Here is a 26,027-nt window from a genome sequence, read left to right as displayed (position 1 = left end):
ACAATAACGTTTTGGCGGGCCAAGAAGATAGCGTGACATTCGTGTCCAACCGTCGCAAATATTCCTGAGTCTGATTGGCTTATTCGGGAACTGAGTTCCTGAGTGAATTAATTAGTAACCAAGAAAGAGGCTGATTGGTTAAAACAGGAACTCATTTACTGGAGATTACGTTTCAAATTTATCTGCAGTCTTATTGGTTGAATCAGGAAATCATTTACCCAAAAAATCAAGTACATTTTTAAATGGAAAAGTACATTTTTAAATGAAAAACTGTTTTACATAACTGAAAATTCTCATCACTGTGGATACTTGACTAGAGTTTCTTAAAAATAACGAGCCTGGGATAGGCTTTTTTTTAAAAAAAAAGCTTAAAAAGAATCAGCGGTGATGAAAAATACAGCAAAGATTTTTTTCCATTACCGTTTATTTTTTGGTGTCAACTGTAGAATAGGGTTGCAAAACGAAACTGGTGTGGGGTTAAAGTTACCGGAGACCCAGTGGTTCACGCCATCTAAAATGTCAATAAGTACTACCCCCCTGCCCCAGGGGAGGGGGGCTTCGAGTTAACTTTGAATCTTACAGGCCGAGGTTTGTGTTATCCACTGAAGCGGAAGGCTGGAACGGATAACACAAACAAAGTCGGCTCACAAAAATAAAGAAATAGATAAAAATAGATTTAAAAAACATTTTTTTTTCTAAAATTTGTTGGCCTTTTTTCCTATTCTCTTTGTTTTACTGTATGCAATGTAAATGTATTATATACATTCAGTTTCTGTATTGTACGTATACCATGATTTTGGTCGTTTGTAGCAAATGCTGTGTATTGTATAACGCATACATGCATCATTTTACGGCACTAAGTTGCGCTTAAATATTGTAAAACCTATTTTAGTCTTTGTGTGAATTTTAAACCTATTATAGTTTTTGTGCGAACCATACATACTCAATTTCTTTATAATTCACTTTTCGCATTCTCGGCGTCTGCAGAAGCTGTGACTCTTTAGGTCTTCACCATCGATTTCAATTTCTGAGCAAGAGCACAAAACTCATCCGAGTTGATTGCTACCCAAACAGAACTGAGTGCAAGTCCGTACATCGCTGGCTTTCAAATTGAAACCAACCACGGAATTCGTTATTTGTGCTAACCAATAGAATCGCGGCCTTTAGGAACGAGAATGCTTTATTGACGATGTGCACTTCACTGAAATTCTTCCTCTAAGTGTTTACGTGGAATAAAACTGTAGTTTTAGTCTGTTCCAAACTGTCTGTTGTTTGCTGTTGTACACATTATTTCTCAGGATCAAATTGGTCTTTAAAAATGATAAATGGGTTGCAATGACATACTCCCCCACATGCAATTTCCATTCTTACAACCGTATCCATCGTGAAATCTCTTCTCATTTACTCGCTTTAGAAAATGTAACCGCACTTTATGTCGATAAACTCTCATTACGATTTTACGGCCATTTCCTTCCTGTGGTCTTTTTTAACAGTTTGAAATTTATCTTTTATTAAATTGCGTATGCGTAACACTTTCTTATTCAACAATGTGAAATTGGCTCTACTTTGCATTCGCGCGCGATCTAGCAGCTCCCAGAGACCCGGACTATCAGCGGTGATATTGCTAGGCGAGTAATTGCTTTAGAAATAATTGATGTCAGCCCCCCTATTACTATAAGTCATCACCCTTTCTGATATTGTGGTATTTGTGGTGAAAGTTATAGTAAGTGAACAGGCAGCGGGCATTGCGTTCGGAGAGAATTTTACAGCGGCGATCGGCTTTAAGGATGATGTTTGGAATAGTTGAACACTTAAACTACGAACAACTAAAAAACAGAAAGGCTGACCTACCGTTTGGATTGAATTATTAAAAATTTCCAACAATTCGATCGCACAATTTATACTCTTTTTTAGAACTTCTCTCGCCCGAACGATCACATAATACGAACTGCTGATACTCCTGTGATAAAACCACTAACGATAATAAAGTATTTAACGACCCGTGAAAGAGCTACAAGTCAGGTGCACCAATAATGTATACCTTATAATAGGAATATAACGGAGCATTTTAACAACGCAAACAAAATCTACGCGTTAAAAAATAAACGCGAATTTTCGAAAAGTTGTGTTTACATGCATTTAATTAACGCGATTTTTCTTGTGGTTTATATTAACATGCATTTAATTAACGCGAGTTTGATGCTTTATGCGTGATGATTTCTATAGCTACCTGTGCTTTTCACAAGACAAAACAATAATGAGTCATTGATGTCAAACAACAGATGGGAAGACAGAAACGCGATAGACAATTAGCGCAAGAAAGTAGAAGAAAAGTGAGCGGTTTCTCCATTTGCCCTTGGAGATAACAAGCGTTGTGAAACCAAAAAATAAATAAATAAATAAAATCGATATATATTGAATGGCGATGTGCAGACTGACTCTGAAAGAGAGGTGGATTTTAATAATATATGTAACTCTGCTGGAAAGACATATAGGTGTCTTAAAATAACAATGCTGTATAAAAGTGAGATAAATTAACAATGACGTAAAGAAAGGTGCATAAAATTAACGGGAATTTTGGAAATTGGCGTTATAACATGCATCGTTAATTTCCTATAATACAACTTGGGACTGAGGTTGCCTATTATAAGGGTTAGGTAAATTTTTGCCGTTTTGTCATTATTGGAAACAAAAGGTTCTCAAATGAACTTGAACGAAAGGATTACTGACCATGCATGATCATGACCACCTGCGTAAAAATTAGTTATTTAACTTATTCGCACTAGCTAGATGATCTGACCAATTAAGGTCATTGCCCCGAAATAAAACTGAACATAGATTTTTAACCAAACTTCGCCTACTGGTTTATTACTTCAAGGGAACTTAAATTTTGAAATAAAAAAGGGGGTCACCAGATTCGTTTAGGAGCAGGAAGACCATGTATATTCCATATAATTCCTTTATAATTCCTCTGCGAGTACTGGCAAAGTACACTTTTTAGCGATAATTTATTTTTCAAACACATGAATTGATCTGTTTTCATTTTACAGAAAGAATTTGATCGCTACACCCAAAATTTGAGAAAAAATTGATAGGTCACCAGGCTCGTTTAGGAGAAAGTGACAATTTACTTCTCTCGCGGACTAAGCCGCATAGAAAAAAGCCGCCATTTTGTTGATGTGCTCGCGCGCGCGCGCTAATTACGCGTAAAATTCTGCGCAGTAAGGATGCGCAATGCAAAACAGGGCAATGACCTTAAGACTTTTACTGACTTCCACAAAGTAAGCGCAAAACACGAAAAACAAAAACACAAACAGACCATCACATTCACGGGTTTCCTGTCGCATATTGTGATAGACGATATTAATATTTTTTTCGTTTCATGCGTGAGCGCGTCTGCGTGACCGCCCATGACCGATGACGATACTTGTGTATAAATATAACAGAGAACGGGAATATTACATATCTATCATCTATAAGAAGAGAGAAGATTAAGAAGCGGAACAACACAAGTGAGCGGGTTCAAAGTCAAGTCAAAAGAATACTTAACTGCTGAAACTGTGCACCACCTTCAGACAGGCCTTTTCGTAAGAAAAAAATATGCTCTTCACTCGCTACACCTACAGAAGAATATACCGATGCTTGTTTGGAATGGTGAAGTGGTGTTTGTCGTTTATTTGGTGCTTTTACTTGTGCTTCATGTGTGATGACCAGCATAAGAGAGAACCTATTGAGCAGCACTGTTACGAAGGTGAGTGTATTGTTTCGTTCATGACGGGGGGAGGATTGTTCGGATTTTCGGATCAATAGATCAAACACGCCACGCCATGTTTTCACTTCGAGGAACAACAACATCCGGGACTTTATTGACGTCAGATCTTATACATATTAATGAGATCATCCTAACACCCCCACTTGATCTCTTCCTATGTATGTTCTAAAATCACATGAACACGGTCATATTGCTAAAATATAAACATACAGCTTACTCTCTTCCTATGTATGTTCTAAAATCACATGAACAGGGTCATATTGCTAAAATATAAACATACAGCTTACTATCAGTTGACAAATGAGTAAAACTATAACAAAATATAGAACTCTTGTACATTACTTCTATATTAAAACTCAAATGTCTTAAGAACCAAAAATATAACTCTTGAATTTTTGCAACTTAATCTTCGTAACTGGTTTGGTCATGACATCAGCAACCATATCGGCGGTGGGACAATACTTAATGATTACTTTGCCTGCATTCTGCACATTGCGAATAAAATGGTATCGCACATCAATATGTTTGGATCTCTGTCGATTGACTGGATTCATGGACAAGGCAATTGTCCCCTGATTATCCTCAAAGATCAAAACAGGATCATTTACCTCACCAACATCATTCACTATCTGAATGAGATACATGCCCTCCTGAACTGCCGCTGCCAGGGCAATGTACTCAGCTTCACAAGATGAAAGAGCTACTGTTGGCTGCTTTCTCGACTTCCAAGAGATAAGTGGACCAGCTTTATTCAAACTGAAGCAGTACCCACTGATGCTGCGTCTGTCATCTGTAGATGATGCCCAATCAGCATCACTATAGCCTATCAGTGTAAGACCATTGTCACATTTCCTATAGCACAGTTCAAAGTCAAGGGTCCCCTTTAAGTACCGCAGTACATGTTTCACTGCTACCCAGTGTTCCTTTGTGGGATTAGTTAGAAACTGAGACAGTTTAGTAACAACCCAGCATATGTCTGGTCTGGTGCATGTCATAGCATATACCAAGCTACCCACTGCTTCACGGTATCGCTTTGGATCAACAGAGTTTTCACTGCCAAACTCAAACTTCTGCTCAGAAGGTGTAGGTTTTGGTTTACAATCAGACATCTCAAATCTCTCAAGCACCTTACTGATATACCTCTTCTGGTCCATTTTTACAAAGCCATCACCTTGCTCAAAGTGAATACCCAAGAAATATGAAAGTCTACCCAGATCTTTCATATGAAACCTCTTGTTCAACATCTCTTTAGTTTTAGACAATAACACCATGTCGCTTGCTGCTATAATTATGTCATCCACCCAGACAAGCATAGCAACAAGTCCACTTCCAACCTGTTTGGTGTACACACAATTGTCAACAGGGCTTTGTACAAAATCATTCTCTTGCAAGAAACAGTGTAGTACATGGTTCCAATTCCTACCCGACTGCTTCAATCCATACAGAGATTTGTTCAACTTATACACAAGTTTCCCTTCACTCCCCGGGGGAACTTCAAAGCCCTCAGCTTGATCCATATAGATCTCACAATCAATAGGGGCATTGAGATATGCCGTCTTCACATCCATCTGATGCAAAATCAAATCGTGTTGTGCTGCCATTTGCATTAGCACACGCACTGATGTGAGATTAGCTGTTGGTGCAAACGTCTCCTGATAATCAACACCTCTCACTTGACTGTAACCCTTAGCAACATACCTTGCTTTGTAAGTTTTAGCACCATTGGAACTTTCTTTGATAGTGTACACCCAACGGCCCCCCACTGAATTTTTGCCCTCTGGCAAAGGAGACAAAGTAAATGTGTTATTCTCAGTTAGAGAATTCATCTCTTCCTTCATTGCTGCCTCCCAGTTACTAGACTCAGGTGATTCCATAGCCTCTTGGTAAGTTTGAGGGAAAGCAGAAAATTTGTAACAGTAATCTACACTCGTCAGTACCTGATCACTATCCTTCATGTTTGTGACATAATCTCTCAGGTAAGCTGGGGGTCTTCTCTCCCTCGTGGAGCGTCTCACACTTTCATCACGAGGCTGTGAAGTAGGACTAGATTCATTCTCAGCCTTAGGTCCTTCAGCAAGTTCATCCAGACCCTCTCCGGATCTGTCAACATCAGATTCACTACAAGTATCAGGGTTAGTATTGTGTCGTGATGGCATGAAATCATCATCACCCAGTGGAATTTCAGTTTGGGTCTGTCGTTCAACATGTACCCCTCTCCTAGGGAACTTCACCACCCTGTACTTCATAATCTTGCCCGTCTCTGGGATTAACACCAGATAGGCAGGACTCTCTTTATCATACCCAAGGAAAATCCCTTTGGTGCACCTGGGATCCAATTTCTTCTTATTCTGCTTATATGCATAGCATTCAGATCCAAAAACTCTCATGTTTGACAAATTTGGCTTCTTGCCAGTGATAGCAAAGTATGCAGTTTGCTTAAGGCGGTTGTTAAAGCACCGATTGCGAATGTACGCAGCTGCCATTACCGCATAGGGCCAAAACCCTTTGCCCAGATTGGCTTGCAGGAGTAAACACCTTCCCATCTCAAACAAGGTTCTCCAGTGTCGCTCTGCCGTCCCATTTTGGTGGGGAGAATGGGGTGCAGACATTTCATGCTTTATCTTATTTTTCTCCAGCAGAGATTTAAATTCCTGAGAAATAAATTCACCACCATTATCCGATCTAATACATTTGACCTCTCCGTATGGTGCTGTGTCTGCTAAAAACTTCTTTGTTGCAGCTACAGTGTCACTCTTACGTTTCAGAAAATATACAAAAATTGCTCCTGAATAGTCATCTGTAAAAGCTATGGAATATCTGAAACCCTCTCTAGAAGCTGGATCGATAGGTCCAGCCAAATCTGTATGAACTAATTCTAATGGTGCAGTAGCACGAGCATCAGGATTCCTATTCCTACTTTGGGTCATCTTTCCTTCAATACAAACATTACAATCTTGGGGTTTACTAGAACTACTATTACTTATTTTCATACCTTCCACTACACCTTTTAGTTTCAAGATGTCCTCATAATTACAGTGTCCTAGTATTTCATGCCAACCCTTCAGGTCACAAGTATAATTAACAGAGTCAGTGTCATTCTTGTCGAAGGTACTAAGATAGTACAGTCTACAATGCTTCTCGATGTTAAACTTGGTACCATCCTTGTAAACTAATTCAGCAGAGTCGAGATTGAAAGTCACTGAAGCACCTCTTTCAGTCGCAGCTTGCACTGAAAATATGTTCTGCGGGTATGCAGGAATGTATAACGCATTCTTCAGTGTTGCACTGACATACTTTCCAGTGGTATCCATGATGGTTATCTCAACATCCCCTCTCTTGAGTGCCACGTTGTTGGATCGTGTCCCATCTGCTAGCTCGATGTAGTGCTTTTCTGGTGTGAACTTGTCATCAAATTTGCTGAATTTGGACTCGTCATTGATGATGTGAGTGGTCGCACCGCAATCCACCAGTAGGGCATTTGGCTTCCCAGTAGTGTTCCCATTTACATAGGCATTGGTCTCAAATGCAAATGAATGCTCCACTTCCTCATCAGAATCCTCCAAAGTCTCAGAAGCCTGACTGACTTTGTCGGTCTTGTTCTTTCTTTTGCGTCGACATGTTCTGTCACTGTGTGATGAATTATGGCACGTGTTGCACCAGTGCCCCCGTCCGTTCCTGCCTTTGTCTTTATTACCACAGAAGCGAGCAATGTGCCCTGGCTGGCCACATTGAAAACAGGTGATATTCGGCTGGGATTCTTGCTTGTGTTCAGTTTTCATAACTGAGTGATTTCCCGTCGCTATACTCGCTCGCTCTGTGTCTTCGAAGCTTCGTAAGGCCACTTTAAATTCGCCAAATGTTTGTTCTTTCTCGCTCTGAGTAATAACGACAACAAACGGCTTGTATTCTTCTGGTAGGCCTTTCAGTACCATCGCTATGAGAAGGCTATCCGTCACGGTTTCACCGGCATTTTTAAGAGCTGTTGCCGCGGTCTCTGCTCGTATGACATAGTCTGTCACTGTCTCGTGTGCTGACTTCACAAGCGAGGTCAGTTCCGTGTACAACGAGATCACTCTCGGCTTGCCTGTACCAGCGTAGTGTGCTCTTAAAATCTTTAATGCTTTCCTCCCGTCATCCTGTGCATCTCTCATTACAAGGGAAAGGCTTTTGTCGTCTAGAAATTGTATTAACTCCGCGAAAGCTTCTTCATTCTTGGCTGCATTAACGTCCTCAAATTCAGCCGTAGTGATCGTATCCTTCAACTTTTGCAATCGCATGTATCCGAGAAACTTGACTTCCCATTGCTCATATTTCCGTTCATCCCCATCGAAGAGTAGTCTCCCGTACCTTGACCTGGGCCCATAACCTGTTTCGTTCATGACGGGGGGAGGATTGTTCGGATTTTCGGATCAATAGATCAAACACGCCACGCCATGTTTTCACTTCGAGGAACAACAACATCCGGGACTTTATTGACGTCAGATCTTATACATATTAATGAGATCATCCTAACATGTATCTGAACTCGTGTGTGAAATGTTTTTTTTAATTACAGATATATTAACAAATGTAATGTCAACGTTTTGAATTGGTGAAGCTAAAAATTATCTTTTTCGTTTTCCTGATAATGTTGCCGTGTATCATGAACGCCATCTCGGATGCAGGATTCGCCGCCAATTCTAAAACGAGAATTGGCCAAAATCCTTCGGGAGGCACCCACATGTGTAGGGGAACAAAATTGTTTATCAACCTCAACCCAACCTTTTTAACCGTCAAAAGATGGTGTTTTGTTAATAGGTATGTTATGATTTTTTTCCCCAGCTGAGAGGATCCCAGTTCAGTGTACAGAGGATGTTGATGACCTGATGCCAGTTTAGAGAAAGGGCACAGCAACAAGCAAGACAATCAACCAAGAATGTCAAATTTCTTGAATAAGCTTATAGAACATTGTCATGAATACATTTTGTAAACAGTAAAAATGGAAACTAAACACCGTCGTCAGCTGTACTTTTCAGCAAAGAAACTAAGCTTTTAATTTTATACGTCCTGTTCCGTTATTGGTTTCATCGTTCACCGGTTGCATTGTTTGTCGAGTTCCACGGGTCAGTGCATAAGTGCATTCATTAGTACAACCGACGTAAGATTGGTAAATTTGTCAACGCTACTAAGCTTTTTATATGCCATGTTCCATTATGTTTTGTTCGTTGTAGTTTTTGTATGAACAAAATTGTTAACAAAGAGGTTTCACCGTACATAGAACGTTAACTAATAGCTTTTGTTTATTTGAAAAAAAGTACTACACCACTGAACACCACAGTGATGACCTGCATTTGACGACAGAGCGGAAAACTCGCTCGATTTAAACAACTGATGTGAAAGAAATCTACATACTGTTCGATGATTGGTTGCCGAAAAGAAAATAGCAAACATGGGCTAAATTGAGTCGCTGAGGTAATTCATTAAATAGTTTTAATTTTTTATCGTATTGTCACGTTTCTTCTAGTTGAATGTGTTTGTCGTACAGTATACGGCTCTGAGCATACAACCATTATAATCATTTCATCGGGCATTGTACGTGGCGGTGCCGGCAATCTACAGTGCTTGCGAACAACGTTTGTATTTCGTAACTTCTTTCAAAACAAAACTTGGACATAAACAATCTGTTTCGGGGATTCCCCGTCTTTTGGGTTATTTGGACAGGTCATTGTCGTGTCAAAAAAATATTCCGGAATTGCTGAAGACCGAGTGGTATCAAATACATTGAAACCTGTGTGGCACGGGACATGGAGATAGAAGGAATGTCACCAAACATGTTATGCTTCCAAGCTACCGATCCTTTTGCAAAGAAAGTAAGTGAATCTTGCCGTTTAACAAAATGAAATGCAGTGTGCAGAAGTGTATAGCGACGTTTCGTCTTTAAACAGAGCTAGCGCCATGAGTTGCATTTCGACTCAGAACTATTGACAAAGTAGACAAAGTGTATCTGTAGCTGCGTGCTTTGAACGAGTTTTGTCCGTGGTTAGTTATGGGTTGTGCTTAGTCAGTTGGGCATAAAGCAATGGTTTGAAAAGGAATTGATAGCAATAGATCGAGGAAAAGAAACCTTGAAGGTTTTAAATTATTTACTATTGATTGTTGTCTGTGTCGTCTTAATTCTTAGAAATCACTAAGCCAGGTCGTGCCCTCTTTCAAATACAATGAGGTTCTGTGGTACAAGAATTTTCTTGTAACCCCAGTTCTGGTTAAAATAACAGTGCACAACCCGGCCACATACGCTAAGGAACCCTGTACCAACAACAACGAATATCACCCAATAACCACACAATGCGCGAAATGATAGAAATGGTGAACTACACAACCTCGTAAAACCATACTCTTGAGATTAACTACGGAAGCAGTCGCCCCACTGATTGTATACAAAAGAAGCTGACAGGAACAGTCTTACCATGGCAACACAATTTCATGATCACCCAAACTGAATTCAGCGGAGGGCTGTTGAACTAATAAACTAAATCACTGGCAACAATTTCGGTTCACGTTATCATTCGAATAAGTGTCTAGATCAGTGCAGTGAAAGCCCGGAAGGAAATGGCTGCTACAAATTCCGACTAAATTCTGTAAATTGAAGCAGTGCTCAATTGTTTCAATTTCGTTTTAGTCAAACTACACTTTGCTTTAAGTTGAATATGAAATGTCGTTATGCCAAGTCAGATTGTCGGAAGATAGATAATGTAGTACCGTAGCTATATACATGTATACCCTTGTACAGAGCACGAAATCTAGTGAGCATGAGTCGACACTAATTCCTGTCAATGTGGCATGTTAATGGCGCGTGCTTATACCTATAATGCAAATTCCGTGACTTACGCTGCAACAAACTCCTTTACTTAATTATCTTCGCTTCATTTCATTTCTTTCTTCTACTTACTGAGCACGGTTATCAAATAAATTAATTAAATTACAGAATCGTAAGCTCTTGCCTTGCTCTTGTCGCCGTCAATACCCCTCAACGACCCTCAACGTACTCCATTTTACCCATATAATCTGACTTTATTTCTCGTGCATACCTTACTTAGCATGTACTTTTTAACCTATGGTAAGTAATTTGCAATCACGTCTCGTTTTACTCTCCTGTCCTGGGGCCGTACTAGTGTGCATAATACCCCCAAGACTCCACGGCTGTACTTAGACGATTGTGGACAAGGAAGGGATTGCGCGTGTTTAGGCTTGTAGAATTACCAACACAAAATTATTCCTTTTATTATCCCACATCTTAACTATTGAAGCTGGCAACCGAAAAATGAGCAACCGTGAACCCGCCAAAAAAGCCATACCGTAATTAAACTTTCTATAGATCGCTGTAAGTCACCCATGCCTATCTTTACTATATCTAGTGAAAGATTGGAAGTCGAGTTCATCACAGCTCTTGTCTGAACTGTTTCGTGTGAAATGTCTTTTAGCATAGAAGTTATAGAAGCACTGTTAAATCGGTTAAGGCCTTTCCCTGCTTTAGCAACGCCGTAAATATCTCAAATAAAATATATTCCTTTCTATATAAGGTGCCCGCAATGTAAGCCCGCGATGACATCACGAGTTGTCTGCTGCATTACGTATTTTTCCACCGTTAACTCCTCGTAGCTATAGAATGTTAAATGCCAAACTACACTAACTTTTATTTTTTATATATCTTCTATTTTCAGGGAACCATGCGCCTTAATTAGACAGACATAAGACTAACACTTACCTCAATGCCAGGGTATATATTATCTATGAACAGCAATGTCGACGCAAGATATTTATGTTCGCTGTGCGGTAACCTTCTGAAAGATCCTGTCCAGACAGGCTGTGGCCATGTTTATTGCAACTCCTGCATCACAGACCTCAAAAGGTAACTGGAAAATCACGACTGTACCTCTTTTTAAAATATCGGAAAGGACAGGACACGCAGGGAAAAAATCACTTTCTCTATTTTCTGTCTATTTTTCTGTTTCTTTGTTTGTCGATTTTTTCCTAAAATTAAAATTAAAGGTGTATTGTTTTCTACTTGATCTCGCTGCTGTCGCAATTTTCGTAATGTAATTTTAAAATTCAGAACTTGCTTGCCGTGTCAGCAATGTCGCACGAAATTCTTCAGGATTTCGAGGAGCCACCAAACATGCACCCAATTAGCAATTACACCCTGCCGGTCCACCCCCAAAACTGCTACTTGCACAAGTTAAAATCGAGTTATACTTCTGTGACATTGAACCCAACAATTTCATACGTGGTACGTCGACTGTGTGCAACATAACACACCGCGATGTGACACAGACATGGCTGGGGGAAAAATTGTCCTCTCGCGCGCATGACCGTGTTTTGCATTTATTGACGGGATAGATGCCAACTCTCTTTATAGGACCTCTTAGCGTTTTCTGAAATGCTTTTTTTTTTCAGTTTACTTGCTATTAAACTCCAACCAAAGGCACGACGGTCGTCTCTGACAATAATAGTAATAATAATAATGATGATGATGATAATGATGATATGATGATGATGATATGATGATGATGATGATGATGATGATGATGATGATGATGATGAAATGATGAAGATGATGATAAAACCAGCAACATTTGCCGCTTTAATATTCTTGAACACTTTTTGTCTCTTCACCTTTCTTACTTGCAATTTTAAGGATTTGAACATACTTAAAAATTTTACGCTTTAAAAAGGATAATGCAAAAAATCCCTGTCAGCCATTTAAACTTCAATGTTCTATTTCATTACACAGGGATGATGGAAGTTTTATCTGCCTTGTTGACAAGACACCATTTGCAGAGGACCAGGTAGATGTGTAAATACCTTTTACTGTAAAGCCATTTTTAAGATAAAATGACACCAAAAAGCACACTTGTTTCACCATGCTAAGGTTCTCATAGTTTTGTACACACTTCTCGATGGAATTCCTTAGTCTAGACTGTAGTTAAATGAAGATTCAACGGATGACTAAAACCGTATCGATGTCATATTATAGGTCTTCCTTGACAACTTTATGAAGCGTGAAGTTCTTTCTGTAGTAGTCACGTGTCCCAATGCAAGCGATGGCTGCGTATGGAAAGGCGAAGTAAGATACATTGAGGTACGTTATATAGTAGCTAACGTTTTTAGTCAAAATAATTTATCGTTAGATAATCAATGGTAAAATGGTTAAGGACGAAGAGCGAACAGTTGGTGGCAGTCAGAACTTAAGCAAAAAAATTGAAGCGGATGGAAGGAGAATCTCAAAGCATTATATTATGTTCCTTATGGCATGGAGAAATATAGGTATTGGTAGGTAAATTATAACTGAATAAACGCGCACTTTCAGATTTTTGCATTTGGACCTCTCATAACCACTTTTATGTAGCAAAGACATTAAGGTACCCCATTAATACTACCTTGCTGAGCAAAACAGGATAGAAAATGCACGTTCTTGTGACGTATAACTAAACGTAGCACGGGGAAACAGGTAAAAATTCGTCTGCATCCACAGCTGTTTTTCAAAGTAAAAGTGGATCCGCCTAAACTCAACATTTACAGAAAACTAGAACGAGTTTGGTGGTAAAACGTTTTTTGAGATCCCAGTGTTAACGTGTGTACATGAAACAGCAAATGGGGCTTCATGAGATCTTAGTTTTGAAAGTATTATAGCAATGTTATATCATCCGCTTGAGCTCGTATTGAAACACCTTTCGTCCTGCCCTGCAGAAAGAGAGAGTTGTTCCAACTACAACTGCCGCGAACGAGTCAAAAGATCAGATCTTCAGCGACACGTGGAACAGGAATGTCCTTATCGTTCGCAACCTTGTCCCTTTTGTGGAGATACAATTACAGCGATTGTACTTAAAGTAAGTTAGCTGAATTGCACTGTGAAGTCAGTCAAAGCTCCCTTCAGAGTATGAAGTTGGAGACGCGATAGTGTAAAGATAAGAACGTTCGAATCGGGATCGGGCGGTTCGAGTTTTGTTCTTGGGTAAGACACTAATAATACTTGTCTGCTGATAAATAAATATGGCCGGCGACTTCTTCTTCGTCGGCTTTAACCGCTTTTTGCGGTAATCTATTGTGGCTGTTATCATCCATTCTGCTTCGGACTGCTTACACCTCGGATTACCTGATGGATCTTATCAAATTAAAAACTGTACAAACTCGGTTATCACCAAGCACAGGATTGTAAAAAGTATCCCGTGCAATGCCGTGGCTGTGGCAAAGAAGGAATTCCGCATGGAGAGGTAACCGTGTTTTAATATTTGTTTTCTCACAATCAATTTGTTAAGATATTTTTGGATGGACAACACGCCGCAACAAGTTTGACTTGGAACCATTCCACCACACTCAGCTTGTGCGTTTTAGGACTTGTTATCCAAACACAATCCTATTTCGGGTCAATTTTTCCAAGCGCTGTGATTACATAGGCAATTTGTTGCTGGTGGTCTTGTATGTTTAAGTGCCAGTATAAATTCATGACGACAATTAGTCCGAGAAAATGGGTTAAGGCCGATTTACACGGTACGATTTTGTCGCATGCGACATGCTTGTGACTTGCTTACGACAGGCCTAACGAATTGTGTCGTGTAAATCAAACCTGCAACTCGCTTGCGACTGTCGTAGGCGTGTCGTATCCTTGTCGAATGCGAAAAAAGCGTACCGTGTAAATCGACCTTTACGCAGGCTTTTCGAGCGGACAATATTGCAGAACAATTTTGTTAAAGAGAGAAAAAATGATTGACTTTGAACATCCCTATACAAACCAAGTATTTTCAGTATTCCTAAACAAACGGGATTTAGATAAATAAAGATTACGTTCTTTTCTTTCTTCCGCCATCACACAGATGGCAAATCACATAAGTCCCATCAATGGTGACTGTGAAGCAGTCGAGAGGAACTGTGCATTTCAACAGATTGGTTGCAGTGAGAGCAAGGTTTGTATCAAAATATTCCTAGTTTTACCCTTAACTATTTTTAATAACAAGCCTTGAACTGGGCGAAATCCTTTTGAGAATGGTTAATCATACACCGATGTGATCGGAAAATCAATTGTTTGTTACACAAATAGGGGAAAACGGACGATTTGTCCTTGTCAAAATACCAACGGGATCAATCTATACCATTCACTTCACAGAAAATGAAGCAATCGGAGGCCAAAAAACACAACGAACTGTCCTCGATATTCCACTTGAATCTGTTGTTGACGTTTGTGCTACGTCTGGAGGAACAAGTAAAAAGCCAGCTTGCTACTGGCGGTGCATTTGGTGGTGGTATCAGCGATCACTGGATGAGGGGCTCCGAAAGGTCCATTAACAATGCTATATCAAGCATAGACACAGTTGTACGCGAGACAACGGATGTGAGACAAAAGCTGCAAGACAATTCCGAGAGATTGGCAAGGTTGGAAAGGAGAGTTGCAAGCCATTGTGAGCGGCAACCAGTTGCGCCGACGTTCTCTTCACTGCAGCCCGGCAATATGACGGAAGAGATTTCTAGACGTCTTACGAATGCCGAAAATGGGAGTAATAACATCGAGTTCCTATTGAGCGAGACTGGGCGTGAAATTAACGATGTGAAACAGGAGGTATCGTCACTTAAACGACAGTTGGACAGCGCAGTGGACAGTGTCAGGCGACTTGAGCGAAGAATGGAGTCCACAGAGCACAACATGGCACTCAGAAACGTTGTTCTTTCAGACATCGAGGAGTATGTTAGACAACAGCAAGTTTCTACCTATGATGGGACCCTGCTGTGGAAAATAACGGATTATGCTCGTAGAAGAAACGACGCCATCACCGGAAGACAGACGTCCATTTACAGCCCGTGTTTCTACACCAGTCGCCACGGGTACAAAATGTGCGCGCGTCTGTATTTGAACGGGGACGGCATGGGCAAGGGAACACACCTGTCGCTGTTCTTCGTTGTCATGCGCGGTGAGTTTGACGCGTTACTCCGCTGGCCATTCAGAGAGAAGGTCACCATGATGCTGTTGGATCAGGATAATGTTGAACACGTGATCGATGCGTTCAGACCCGATCCAAGCAGCTCTTCTTTCCAGCGGCCCAGGCGGGAGTCAAACATCGCCAGTGGGTGTCCGTTGTTTTGCCCACTGTCCGAGTTAAATAACCACGCCTATGTGCGGGATGATGCCATGTTCCTTAAAATCATTGTTGATACTGTGGATCTGTAAAACGCCTTCAGATAATCTACGGTGAGTTACAGTGTAAGTGAGACCATCGAAGGAACAATGGACTTTTGAAGCTAACCATTACATGGTACAAAATAACACCTTGCTGGAGTACAAGGAACGCACTGGGACATCCAAAACAAAGCGACTTCAACCAGTCATCCTTGACTTGCTTTTTTTGAATGTCCCAGAGTGCACCCCTCCCAGAGTGGAACTTGCCGTCCAGCATGGCGGATTTTTCTACCATGTGAACATTTTGGAAATGTGACCGTTCGCTGCAAGGGACCAATTGCCGTTTTCAACAAATCTTTTGTCGAATCACTCGCATAGTTTCCTCTTTGTATTATTCAATCAAAGAAAAGGGTAAGCAGTCGAGAGTAGTCACGTCATCATGGCGCGAAAAAGTTGCTGAGCAACTTAGGGACCAAAACTGCGGGTTCAGTCCGGTCTCGTAGAAAGGAATTCGCCATAGTCTGGTACTGATTCCCCCCCCCCCCCCCCCCCCCCACTGAAGACGCAGATAACAGCTTAAAAGGCTGGTTCGCACTTGTGAGATTAGCACAAGAATAAGCCCAAGCATACCCACAAGGATGTTCACACTTGCGTTAAGCCCAAGTACAAGACGACATACACAAGCGCAGTTCTTTAGATTCTTAAGAACATTACATGACAGGGGTCACGTCAACTGCCAAATCTTCTGCTTGTGGTTGTGCTTATTTCGCGCTGGTTTCCACTTGTGAAATACGGCATAACACAAGTGAAATAAGCATAAACGCAAGCACAAGAGGTAACGTTTCTTTTTCTTGTGCATATGATTGTGCTTATTTCACCTCGGTGCATACTAGCCTTTTCTTGTGCTTATGCTCGTGCTTGAGCTTATCTCACAAGTGTGAACCAGGCTTAGGCATCAGCTTAGAGCACGAGTTTGTTTTATACGAGGTGACTGGGGATGAGTCACTGTAATAAATTAATAATAAATTAATTTAATTAATTCGTTCGTTAATTAATTATACGTTTCCTTACTTCACTAAGGTGCAAATCGTGTAGTTTCGCTGAAACTGTACACGACGGATAGCTTATCTTAATACTATATATAACATTTTTACCATATCATTTTTTAGATTTCTGTTAATAAATAAACATATATTTTAATTTGAAACATTAAGAAGTTACAAACAGTATTTTAAAAAATATGAGTTACTTCTTTAAATTTGTACGTTTAAGTTTGGTAGTTAGTTCATTTCAAGCCCTGGAAAAATGAAAAACCCTCATGCAAAAATAATACTAAGAGAAAAGCTAATACGCCCGAGTGACATTTTAGTTATATAACCACGCGAAATGTTTTCAACATAAAATAAATCATTTCTTGTAAATATTTATATAAGAAAGGTTTTAACAAGGAATCAAGTGTCCATTCAGTTTTTAGACTAAATTAACATCTTGGTTCAGTAGTTTCTCTGCAACAATTGGACGAACTTGCATTTTAATTAGGCGAGCATTTTTTAGTTCGTGCGATAATTCGTCTGTGTATAAATACGGGCAAACAGACGGATCATCCGTCCAGACCAACTATCTTCATAATTCGTCTTGGCAGACGAATTATGAACTAGTATAAATCGGGCCAATGTAAAAATATTGGATCGGTTTTTCTCGATATCCAGAAAAATCAAGATCGTGGTGAGTTTATCAGCCTTTCATTATTCTGGACATCACAAAAAGCTTAAACATTGTTTACGATTTTTATTTATTATTTACAGTTAGTAGTATTAGTGTTAAGTATACTAGTAATCTAGTAATTATAGTATTAGTTAGTAGTTTTCCTTTTTGCTAGTGACAATCATAAAAAAGGAAATAATAAGAACGAAACAGTCAATACAAGAAATTTCCACTAAGAATTGAAAAAAAAAAAATTAAATAAATGGAAATGCGCATCATTATGGTAACTTAAATAGAGTTCTAGAATATAACGAGCCTAAGATTGGGGAGGGATTGTTGGTTTTGAATCTTAAAATCAAATCAAATCCAAACCAAATCCGTGTGTTTTAAGTAAAAAGAATCAACGGTGATGAAAAATACAGCAAAGATTTTTTCATTACCGTTTATTATTTGAATAGGGTTGCAAAAACGCAACTTAACATGGTCTGGTGTGGGGTTAAAGTTACCGGAGACCCAGTGGTTCACGCCATCCAAAATGTCAATAAGTACCACCCGCTGCCCCCGGGGAAGGGGGCACAAGTTAATTTGAAATATGTTACAGGCCAAGGTTTGTGTTATTCGCTGAAGCTGAAGGCTGTGAAGGATAACACAAACCGAGTCGGCTTACACACAAAAAAATAGATAAAAATAGATTTAAAAATAACTCTGCGAAAGCAGACATAGATTTTCGATTGGTTTTGGCAATTTTCTTTATGCTTCAAATTTGATTTTGACTGATGTAAATAAGACATTTGCTAATCTGCGATTATAATTAATAAATAGACTGACCACTGCACATGTTATCCAAACTCCACACTGATTTAATCAATCATCTATTTCATTATAGATTAGCATATGGTGGTCAATATTTTTCGCAAATTTGTTTTCCTTCTTGTTCCTATTTTCTCGGTTTTTCCTTATGCAATGTAAATGTATTATAAACATTTCTGTATTGCACCTGTACCATGACTTTGATAGTTTGTAGGAAATGTTGTGTATTGTATAACGCATACATGCATCATTTTAAGGCACTTAGTTGCCTTTTTAAATATTGTAAAACCTATTTTAGTCTTTGTGTTATGTAAAACCTATTATGGTCTTTACAAGTGTGAATATAAAACCTATTATAGTCCTTGTGCGAGCCATACATACTCAAATTTTAAATAATTCACTTTTCGCATTCTCGGCGTCTGCAGAGGCCGCAACTCTTTAGGTCATCACCGCCGGTTTCAAAATTTGAACAAGAGAACAATACTCATATTTGATTATCACCCAACAAGAGCTGAGTTCATGTCCGTACATCGCGGACTTTCAAATTGGAACCAACCACGGAATTCGTTCTTTGTGCTAATCAAAAGAATCGCGGCCTTTGGGGACGAGAATGCTTTTATTGACGATGTGCACTTCACTGAAATTCTTCCTCTAAGTGTTTGCGTGAAATAAAACTGTTTGTTTTTTGCTATTGTACATGTCCACATTATTTCTAAGGATCAAATAATTCTTTAAAAAGTAATAAATGTGTTAAAGTTACTTTATCCCACGCGTGTTACAAATGCACGTATAATGTAATGTAATTTGCAAGTAAGTTTTATCATGATATTGTAAATCAAGTGATGAAAGTGACAGTAACAAAGAAAAAAAACTAGCAATCCCATTGTAAATAGTGTAAGTAACCGTATCACAGTCATCATAAGTAGTACAAGTAACTATTGTAAGTATCCCAAGCCACATATTGTAATTTCTGCGTGTGTTTGTTGCAATAAAAAAAAGTTCTCATGTAAACGGATGGCTGAAGGCTAGTATGGTATACCCCTCTACGCGAGTCGCCAAGATAGAGACATTTAACATTAGTGACATCAATAAGTAATCGATAAAAATCGATGAACAAGGGGCTGATAAGTCAAAAATTATCTCCAGTTATCAATCCGCAGGTGATTATAAATCGATAGGCCACAATATTCAGTGACTGATTACATTGATCAGCCATCAATCTCATTGATTACTCGACATTTATGTATTTATCATTTAGAGTTAGTATATGATCGAAGATCAAAAATCAGGCAAAATGTCCTTCACAGTTTGATGGTTCCCTTGTTAAGGTGGCTTGATTTTGCAGATGTGCAAAATTTAAGTTTCGCCCGTGAAGCGTATAATTATTTCCTTGGTCATCCATGAGTAATCAATGCCATCTTTGACTTGTCATTGGCATTGATGAGTAATCGATAGGACACAAAAGCAGTTCCATTTAACCATACACAATTCAAGACAAAAGGACAGAAAACAAACTCCATTTTAAACAAACCTATCTGACCAAAACGGCTCAAAAACCATACCTTTAAGGACCGCACATATATCTGTATAAGGGAATACCCTAAAACTCAATTCAATACGATTGTTTTCATACCCTGAGTTGTTTACAAGTAAAAATTACAAGTTGAGAGGCTTACAAACAGGGATGAAAAAATACAAAGAAAAATAGTACCATTTGGTTTTCTTACAAAGATTGAAGCGATACTTTCATCTACATAGTTCTCAAAGACAAAAAACAATTTTTCTACACTTTGCGTGTTGCGTTAAGACTAAAACTTTACTTTAATTTGTTTGGTTTTCCTGCCTAATTGTTTGTTTTATAATTTATTGATGTTTCATTATTTGCTTGTCTGTCTGTCTGTCTGTCTGTCTGCTTGCTTACTTTTTGTTTTACTCGTGGGACCACAAGCCAAAAAACTAGTGCGATCGTTTTCAGTGCCATTAGTTTGAATGGTATCGACCGCTGACTGTTGTTATTGTGGCGCTTCGTTTGAAGGAAGTCCAACGGAGTGTCCTCAGAAAGAGAAACTTTCCGAGCGAGGCACGAAGTGCCGAGAAGAACACAACAATCAGCGGTCGATACCATTCAAACTAATGGCGCTGAAAACGATCGCACGAGTTTTGTTGAGATTCGAAGCATAAGAACGTCGCAAATGAGTGCATTTTGGGTCGCATAATGAGCTGATTACGGGAAAACTATACGCAAGAGTGCATTTCAAAGAGGTAAGAGGTATTTTATCGATCAATTCTAACTGATCTCATCTGCTCCCTGTAGTGGCGTTGCGACATGAATTACATACGCGCACAGTAAAGATGCGCACAAACAATTAGCGCAAACGCCCTTAATGCACGTTTTATTCCGCTATGTGCTATATGCTAGCTTGTTTTCAAGTGAAGTCGATGTACAAGTTATCCGTGTAAGTGGATTTTTTGACAGCTTTCGCACGAGCGTCTTTTGAAAACAACCTCGAACACAAAGGAAATGGATTGTAGGTTAAGATATCCGGAATCGCTGCATGTACTTAAGTTAATTGACTAGTAATACGTGACTCGCAGGGCCTCGCGAAGCTCTGGGTTGGGGAGGGGGGGGGGGGGGGGGTATAAATAAGGAGTGGATTATTTGAAGTTGAACATTAATTGAATTGTAACGGGCATGGCCGCGACACCCTCGTTCCCAGGGTCTGCTCTAGAATTCTACTCTAGAATTGTAATTTTAATCTTAGCATAGTTAATTTAAATACACGACCCCACAAGCTTTTAGCTTTTACTATTATCGTGTCAAAATAAAGTTTTACCTTACCTTACCTTACCTTACTCCGCTTTGAAGATGGCGGCTCTTTCTGGTTCGTAAAGAGGTATAAAGCGTTGGGAAGCGCAGGCTATTTTCAAAATCATCTACAAATTATTGGATAGTCGCATTTTGGACATTTATTTGAGGGCATTAAAAAAAAAGAAGAACGAACGGCAGGAGGATTCGAACCCTCCGCCCGCGCGCCCCTGATTGCGATGAAAGGTTTATAGCCTGAATAGGCGTTGAGGGAGTATTATGTGGAAATCAGTGTTATTTTAATCCGAAAAGAAAAACGATAAAAATGAAAGGCCCAGGATTCGAACCCACAAAAAAAAGTAATAATTTAAAAAAAACCCTAGCCGGATTCGAACCCCCGCCCTCAGTCCCGAAGATCTGATTTCAAGTTCGACGCCACACACCATTAGGCCACCAGCGCGCGGCCGTGTGACGTCATTTCCGCCACACACCAAGCTCACAAATATATAAATATATATACTAGTAGTAATCAGAGATAAGGGGAGTGCGTTCGACCTATAGGTAAAATAGACCCAAGGTAAGCAGGCAGAGGCAAAAAAAACCGACATGGTCGGCCTACTAGTAGTATGCTATGCCTTATGTCAAAGTTAGTTTCCATGCTTATACCTCACTAAACGCAAGGGGGATAAGTGTGAGAAAGATTGTGTGACAAGCCAAAAGAACATAGAATGAATGAAATATTATTTACGCAAAAATAATTATTTATTTCACTTGACCTGTTATCGTTTGGCACTAACGAGATTTAAACTTCCACAAACTTCTGGAGATAGTTTTACTTCGATTTAAAATTCCACAAAGTACTTACAAAATACAGACAATTCACACAGTAATCCACTACTATACACGCATATTACATTTACACACCAATTTCCTCGTCAAAACGTCTAGTGTTTCTAGGAATAACGGTATGTCACAAATTCAAAGAAGTGTTAAAACAATTTCGATCCGTATTATACCCACTCTCGTTGCATTTAATTCTGACACTTTGTAGTTTTGTGCAACATATAATTGCAGGAAAATACGCTGGTTTACCTACGAACGAACTCCGTACGAAACTACGCATCGACTTACTCGATTTCCACTCTTTTTATGACGTTCGAAGGCTGAAGACAACTCTGCTACCTTGGATGATAACCTTTTAATTTTCTCCATGACATTTTGGGAAAGTTACAATTTTGGAAACACGTTTTTAACCCTTTTTTTCAACCAAAATAATGTTTCTAAGCTTCGTTTGGGACGCCATTTTGTTTTGCATAAAATCGAGGCCATCTGTGGCTACCAGTTTCCCGGCCGATATTTGCCCCTGCAAAAATCAATCGGGGCGGCCAATCTGGAGTCCATACATCTGCGCGCGCATTACGGCTCGATTCATTCTGCATAACAGTACACAGGCATACCAACTCAAAAGACACAGAAAGCAAAAACAAAATTAGGCTTGCGCTCTCCTTCGTCGAACGCAATGACCGTAAACTCCACACGAGATTTGATCCCGCCTGAGCCCTTTGAGGGACAAAATTATACACCCCGCTACGCTCGGCCTTCGGCCTCGCTTCGCGAGGCCGAAGGCCGATGTTTAAACTTCGATATTGAGAAGGTATCACTAAACTAGGTCTTCGTCAGCTTCTTAGTCATTCGCTAAGACTCATTATGTAAATAATATGAGCTATATTTCTAAGTGTTTAAACCGCAATTTTTGCTCTGCCCATTTCTGCTTAAATGAATTCACAATAAAACTATAATTAGACTTCAAGAGTCAGCAAGAGCCATCATGTAACTAATATGAGCTATATTTCTAAGTGTTCAATTTTTGCTCCGCCCATTTCTGCTTGAGTGAATTCACAAAATATTAAACTATAATTAAACATCCGGACCGACTGATTACAGCACTATCATCCAGGAGGAAAAAAAGGAGGTTAAGGCAAAGAACACCGTTTAAAGAACTTGTGTTCAGTTCAAAATACAGCTAAGTTGACAAAACGGTGCACTTCTTTCGAAAATATGCTCTTTACTTGGCGCTTCTGCAGAAGAATACATCGCTGCTTGTTTGGCATGGTGAAGTGGTGTTTATGGTTCATTTGGAGTTTTTACCTGAGCATCATGAGGGATGACCAGCAAAAGAGAGAACCTGTTGAGAATTACTGTCGCGAAGGTAAGAATAGCTGAATTTAGATCTGTTAAAAAAAAAGTATATGATCCACAGTTACATTTTAATTCGTAACATTAACGCTTTGGATTGGTGTAGCTAGATATTCTAGATCTCTCTTATTCCTTTCAAATGCTGCCTTATCTACTGAGCGCTGCGCTATCGTCACGGTCTCGGTTGCATGATTCTGTCGCCATTAAAGACATGTTACTTTCCTTTTAACCGGGAATTGGCCGAGATCACCCAAGGTGCAGATGACTCTGGGCGTAAAAACGTGTTTTGTTAACATGTAGTTCCCGATTTCTTTTCTCAGAGAGAATTCCAGTTCAGTGCACAGAGGATGTTGATGACCTGATGCCAGTTTAAGGAAAGGGCGCTGTAACAAGGCAATCAGCAAGCATGTGAAAGCCATTGAATAAACTGGAAAGGCTACTTACAGAGCACTATTATAAATACATTCAGTAACGAACAGTAAATCAAACTAACACCGACGTAAGCTGTAATTTGTTATAGCAAGATCGCTTTTGTACGTCTTGTTTCTTTATTTCTTCGACCGTAAACGAGTTAATAGTTTTTGAATTTATGGTTTAATGCATTGCGCATACAATTAGTAAAAAGGAAATAAAATGAACGCCGACGTAAGATGTAATTTTGTTGTAGTCACTTAGATTGTCAGTTCCTTCGCTTCTTCACTCGTTTTAGTTTTTGTCTGTGTTTAATTGTACAGGTGCAGGCAACAACTGCTTAAATTATGTATGAACAAAATTGTTAACAAAACCACTCACTATACCAAGATGTTATTAGTGAGGATTTAATTGTCAATTTCAACGGTTTAATTCAGGATCTTCTTATTCCTTAGGGTTAGGGTTTAGGGCATTTCGGAGCGTCTGGGCTCTGGCTAGAAGAGAGTAGATCATGTTAAGCCAAATGCAGCCCAATACTAATGGTATGGTGGCAGCTGACTATATAGCTGTAGGATTCATTTGTTGCCCTCCCCTCATTCTCAGCACTCCAGTTTTCCGTCAACTAAGTTACATATGTTTTTCTTTTTGCTTTATCTTTAAGCTTCTTTAAAAATATCGCAGTGCTACTGTGACTCAAAAAATATTGTCATGTGGTATCCTTTTACAGTGTTTTCCGTTTGATCATGCTGCTGTTCTGAGTGAATTCTGCATGCTATTGCATGCTTATTGATTGTAGGCTGAAAAAGCAGCAATTTTCAAGCTAAAAAAATTACACACGTTAACATTTTTTATCGTTTTTGCTGAAATCAAGCTTAAGATTAAGAATACACAGAGTAAAAATCCCTTCATTTACAAACAATACATTTTCCTTTAGGGGAGAGTTTGTTTAATAGCCGTTACATTGCAAGATATAATGGCCAATAGCAAGAAAATCATTCGTGAGTTCACACAAGTTAGCACGACCATTCAGTCTGAGACACCTGTCTTTGTAAATTTTTATAGCGATTTTGAGAACGCGCACATGTTTAGCACAATACTCAACTAGAATTTCAATTTGTTATAAATACTGTGAACGTAACTCGACAATTAACGTATTTCCATTAATTTACTCTACCGTGACCTTGCTCCGTTTATATAATTTGACGCTGTTTTCCTTTCGATCATCTTTTCCTCCACAATCGCCCACTAACAGCACGTGACTTCAGTGATTGTTTTTTGTTTCCTTTATTTCAACGTTTCCGCTAATGACAGTTTTGACTGAGTTTTACAGATTGGAGTTTCGTATTTTAGACTATTTTGCATACGGAAGCATACTGTTTTGTTACGCATGATCAGTGTTGCAACAGAATGTTAGATAAAACAATTTTCTTCTTGCCTTTGGTGCCAGTGATGACCATGATATACTGTAATTACCTTCCTTTAGTTTAGAAAACATGCGCCGTTTATACCATTTGCAGTATGAGTGAGTTCAGTGAAGTTTAATAAAAGGCGACCTTGTAGTATTCAAAAAAAAAACGTTCCAGAATTTGCTTCATTTTAAGGACTGCGGGTGTCACTTAAAGCAGGTTATGGAGGTCAAATCATTTATGTAAATACCATTCGATGATTGGCTGCCGAATAGAAAATAGAAAACAAGCTACGTAGTAGAAAAAATCCAGACCGACTGACAACAGCGATATCATTCAGAAGAACAAGTGAGATATATAAGACGAAGAACACCATTCGAAGAATTTACGGTCATTCAAAATACGTCCGAGTTAACGAAACTGTGCACTTCTTTCAAAAAAGATGCTATTTAATAGGCGCTACTGCAGAAGAATATGCCGATGCTCGTTTGAAATGGTGAAGTGGTGTTTTTGTTTCTTTTGGTGTTTTTACTTGTGCATCATGGGGGATGACCAGCAAAAGAAAGGACCTGTAGAGAATTATTGTCATGAAGGTGAATAGCTGAGCTTTGATCTGTTAGAAAAAGTTTTTCAAAAATAATTTACAGATGAACTGGTGTAGCTAGAAATTTTAGATCTTTCTTTTTCTTTTTCCTGTGCTATCATCGCGGTGTCGGTTGCATGATCCTACCATCACACGACATTACTATTATATCTAAAGAGATCACCCAAAGTGCA

At 39.3% G+C, this 26,027-nt stretch overlaps 3 protein-coding genes across 5 annotated transcripts in view; all 3 read left to right on the top strand.

Annotated features, from left to right (window-relative positions):
* Nucleotides 1-26,027, top strand: part of LOC144642756 (TNF receptor-associated factor 2-like) — an 81,641-nt gene that overhangs the window by 18,042 nt on the left and 37,572 nt on the right. The gene's annotated exons all lie outside the window — the stretch shown is intronic.
* The window catches only part of LOC144642707 (TNF receptor-associated factor 2-like), a 61,081-nt gene that overhangs the window by 22,455 nt on the left and 12,599 nt on the right, over nt 1-26,027 (top strand). The window lies entirely within an intron of this gene.
* On the top strand, nt 9,525-17,403 carry LOC144642833 (TNF receptor-associated factor 2-like). Its single transcript, XM_078501926.1, has 8 exons — nt 9,525-9,621; nt 11,473-11,660; nt 12,543-12,597; nt 12,786-12,890; nt 13,465-13,640; nt 13,947-14,022; nt 14,623-14,712; nt 14,913-17,403. Exons 2-8 carry the CDS (start codon nt 11,521-11,523, stop codon nt 15,966-15,968), a joined length of 1,698 nt encoding a protein of 565 aa, XP_078358052.1. The 5' UTR covers nt 9,525-9,621; nt 11,473-11,520; the 3' UTR covers nt 15,969-17,403.

Source organism: Oculina patagonica, chromosome 1, assembly GCF_052425735.1.
Source record: "Oculina patagonica isolate OP01 chromosome 1, crgOcupat, whole genome shotgun sequence".
NCBI classification, from domain to species: Eukaryota; Metazoa; Cnidaria; class Anthozoa; order Scleractinia; family Oculinidae; genus Oculina; species Oculina patagonica.
This window is presented reverse-complemented; position numbering and strand designations above follow the sequence as displayed.

What these genes read in the sequence shown, in the direction of transcription:
- LOC144642833 (XM_078501926.1), top strand. Translation starts at nt 11,521, where the DNA reads ATGCCAGGGTATATATTATCTATGAACAGCAATGTCGACGCAAGATAT. An exon ending in CACCATTTGCAGAGGACCAG is followed by an intron (nt 12,598 to 12,785) that starts GTAGATGTGTAA and finishes GTCATATTATAG; the next exon opens with GTCTTCCTTGACAACTTTAT. An exon ending in AAGGAATTCCGCATGGAGAG is followed by an intron (nt 14,023 to 14,622) that starts GTAACCGTGTTT and finishes GCCATCACACAG; the next exon opens with ATGGCAAATCACATAAGTCC.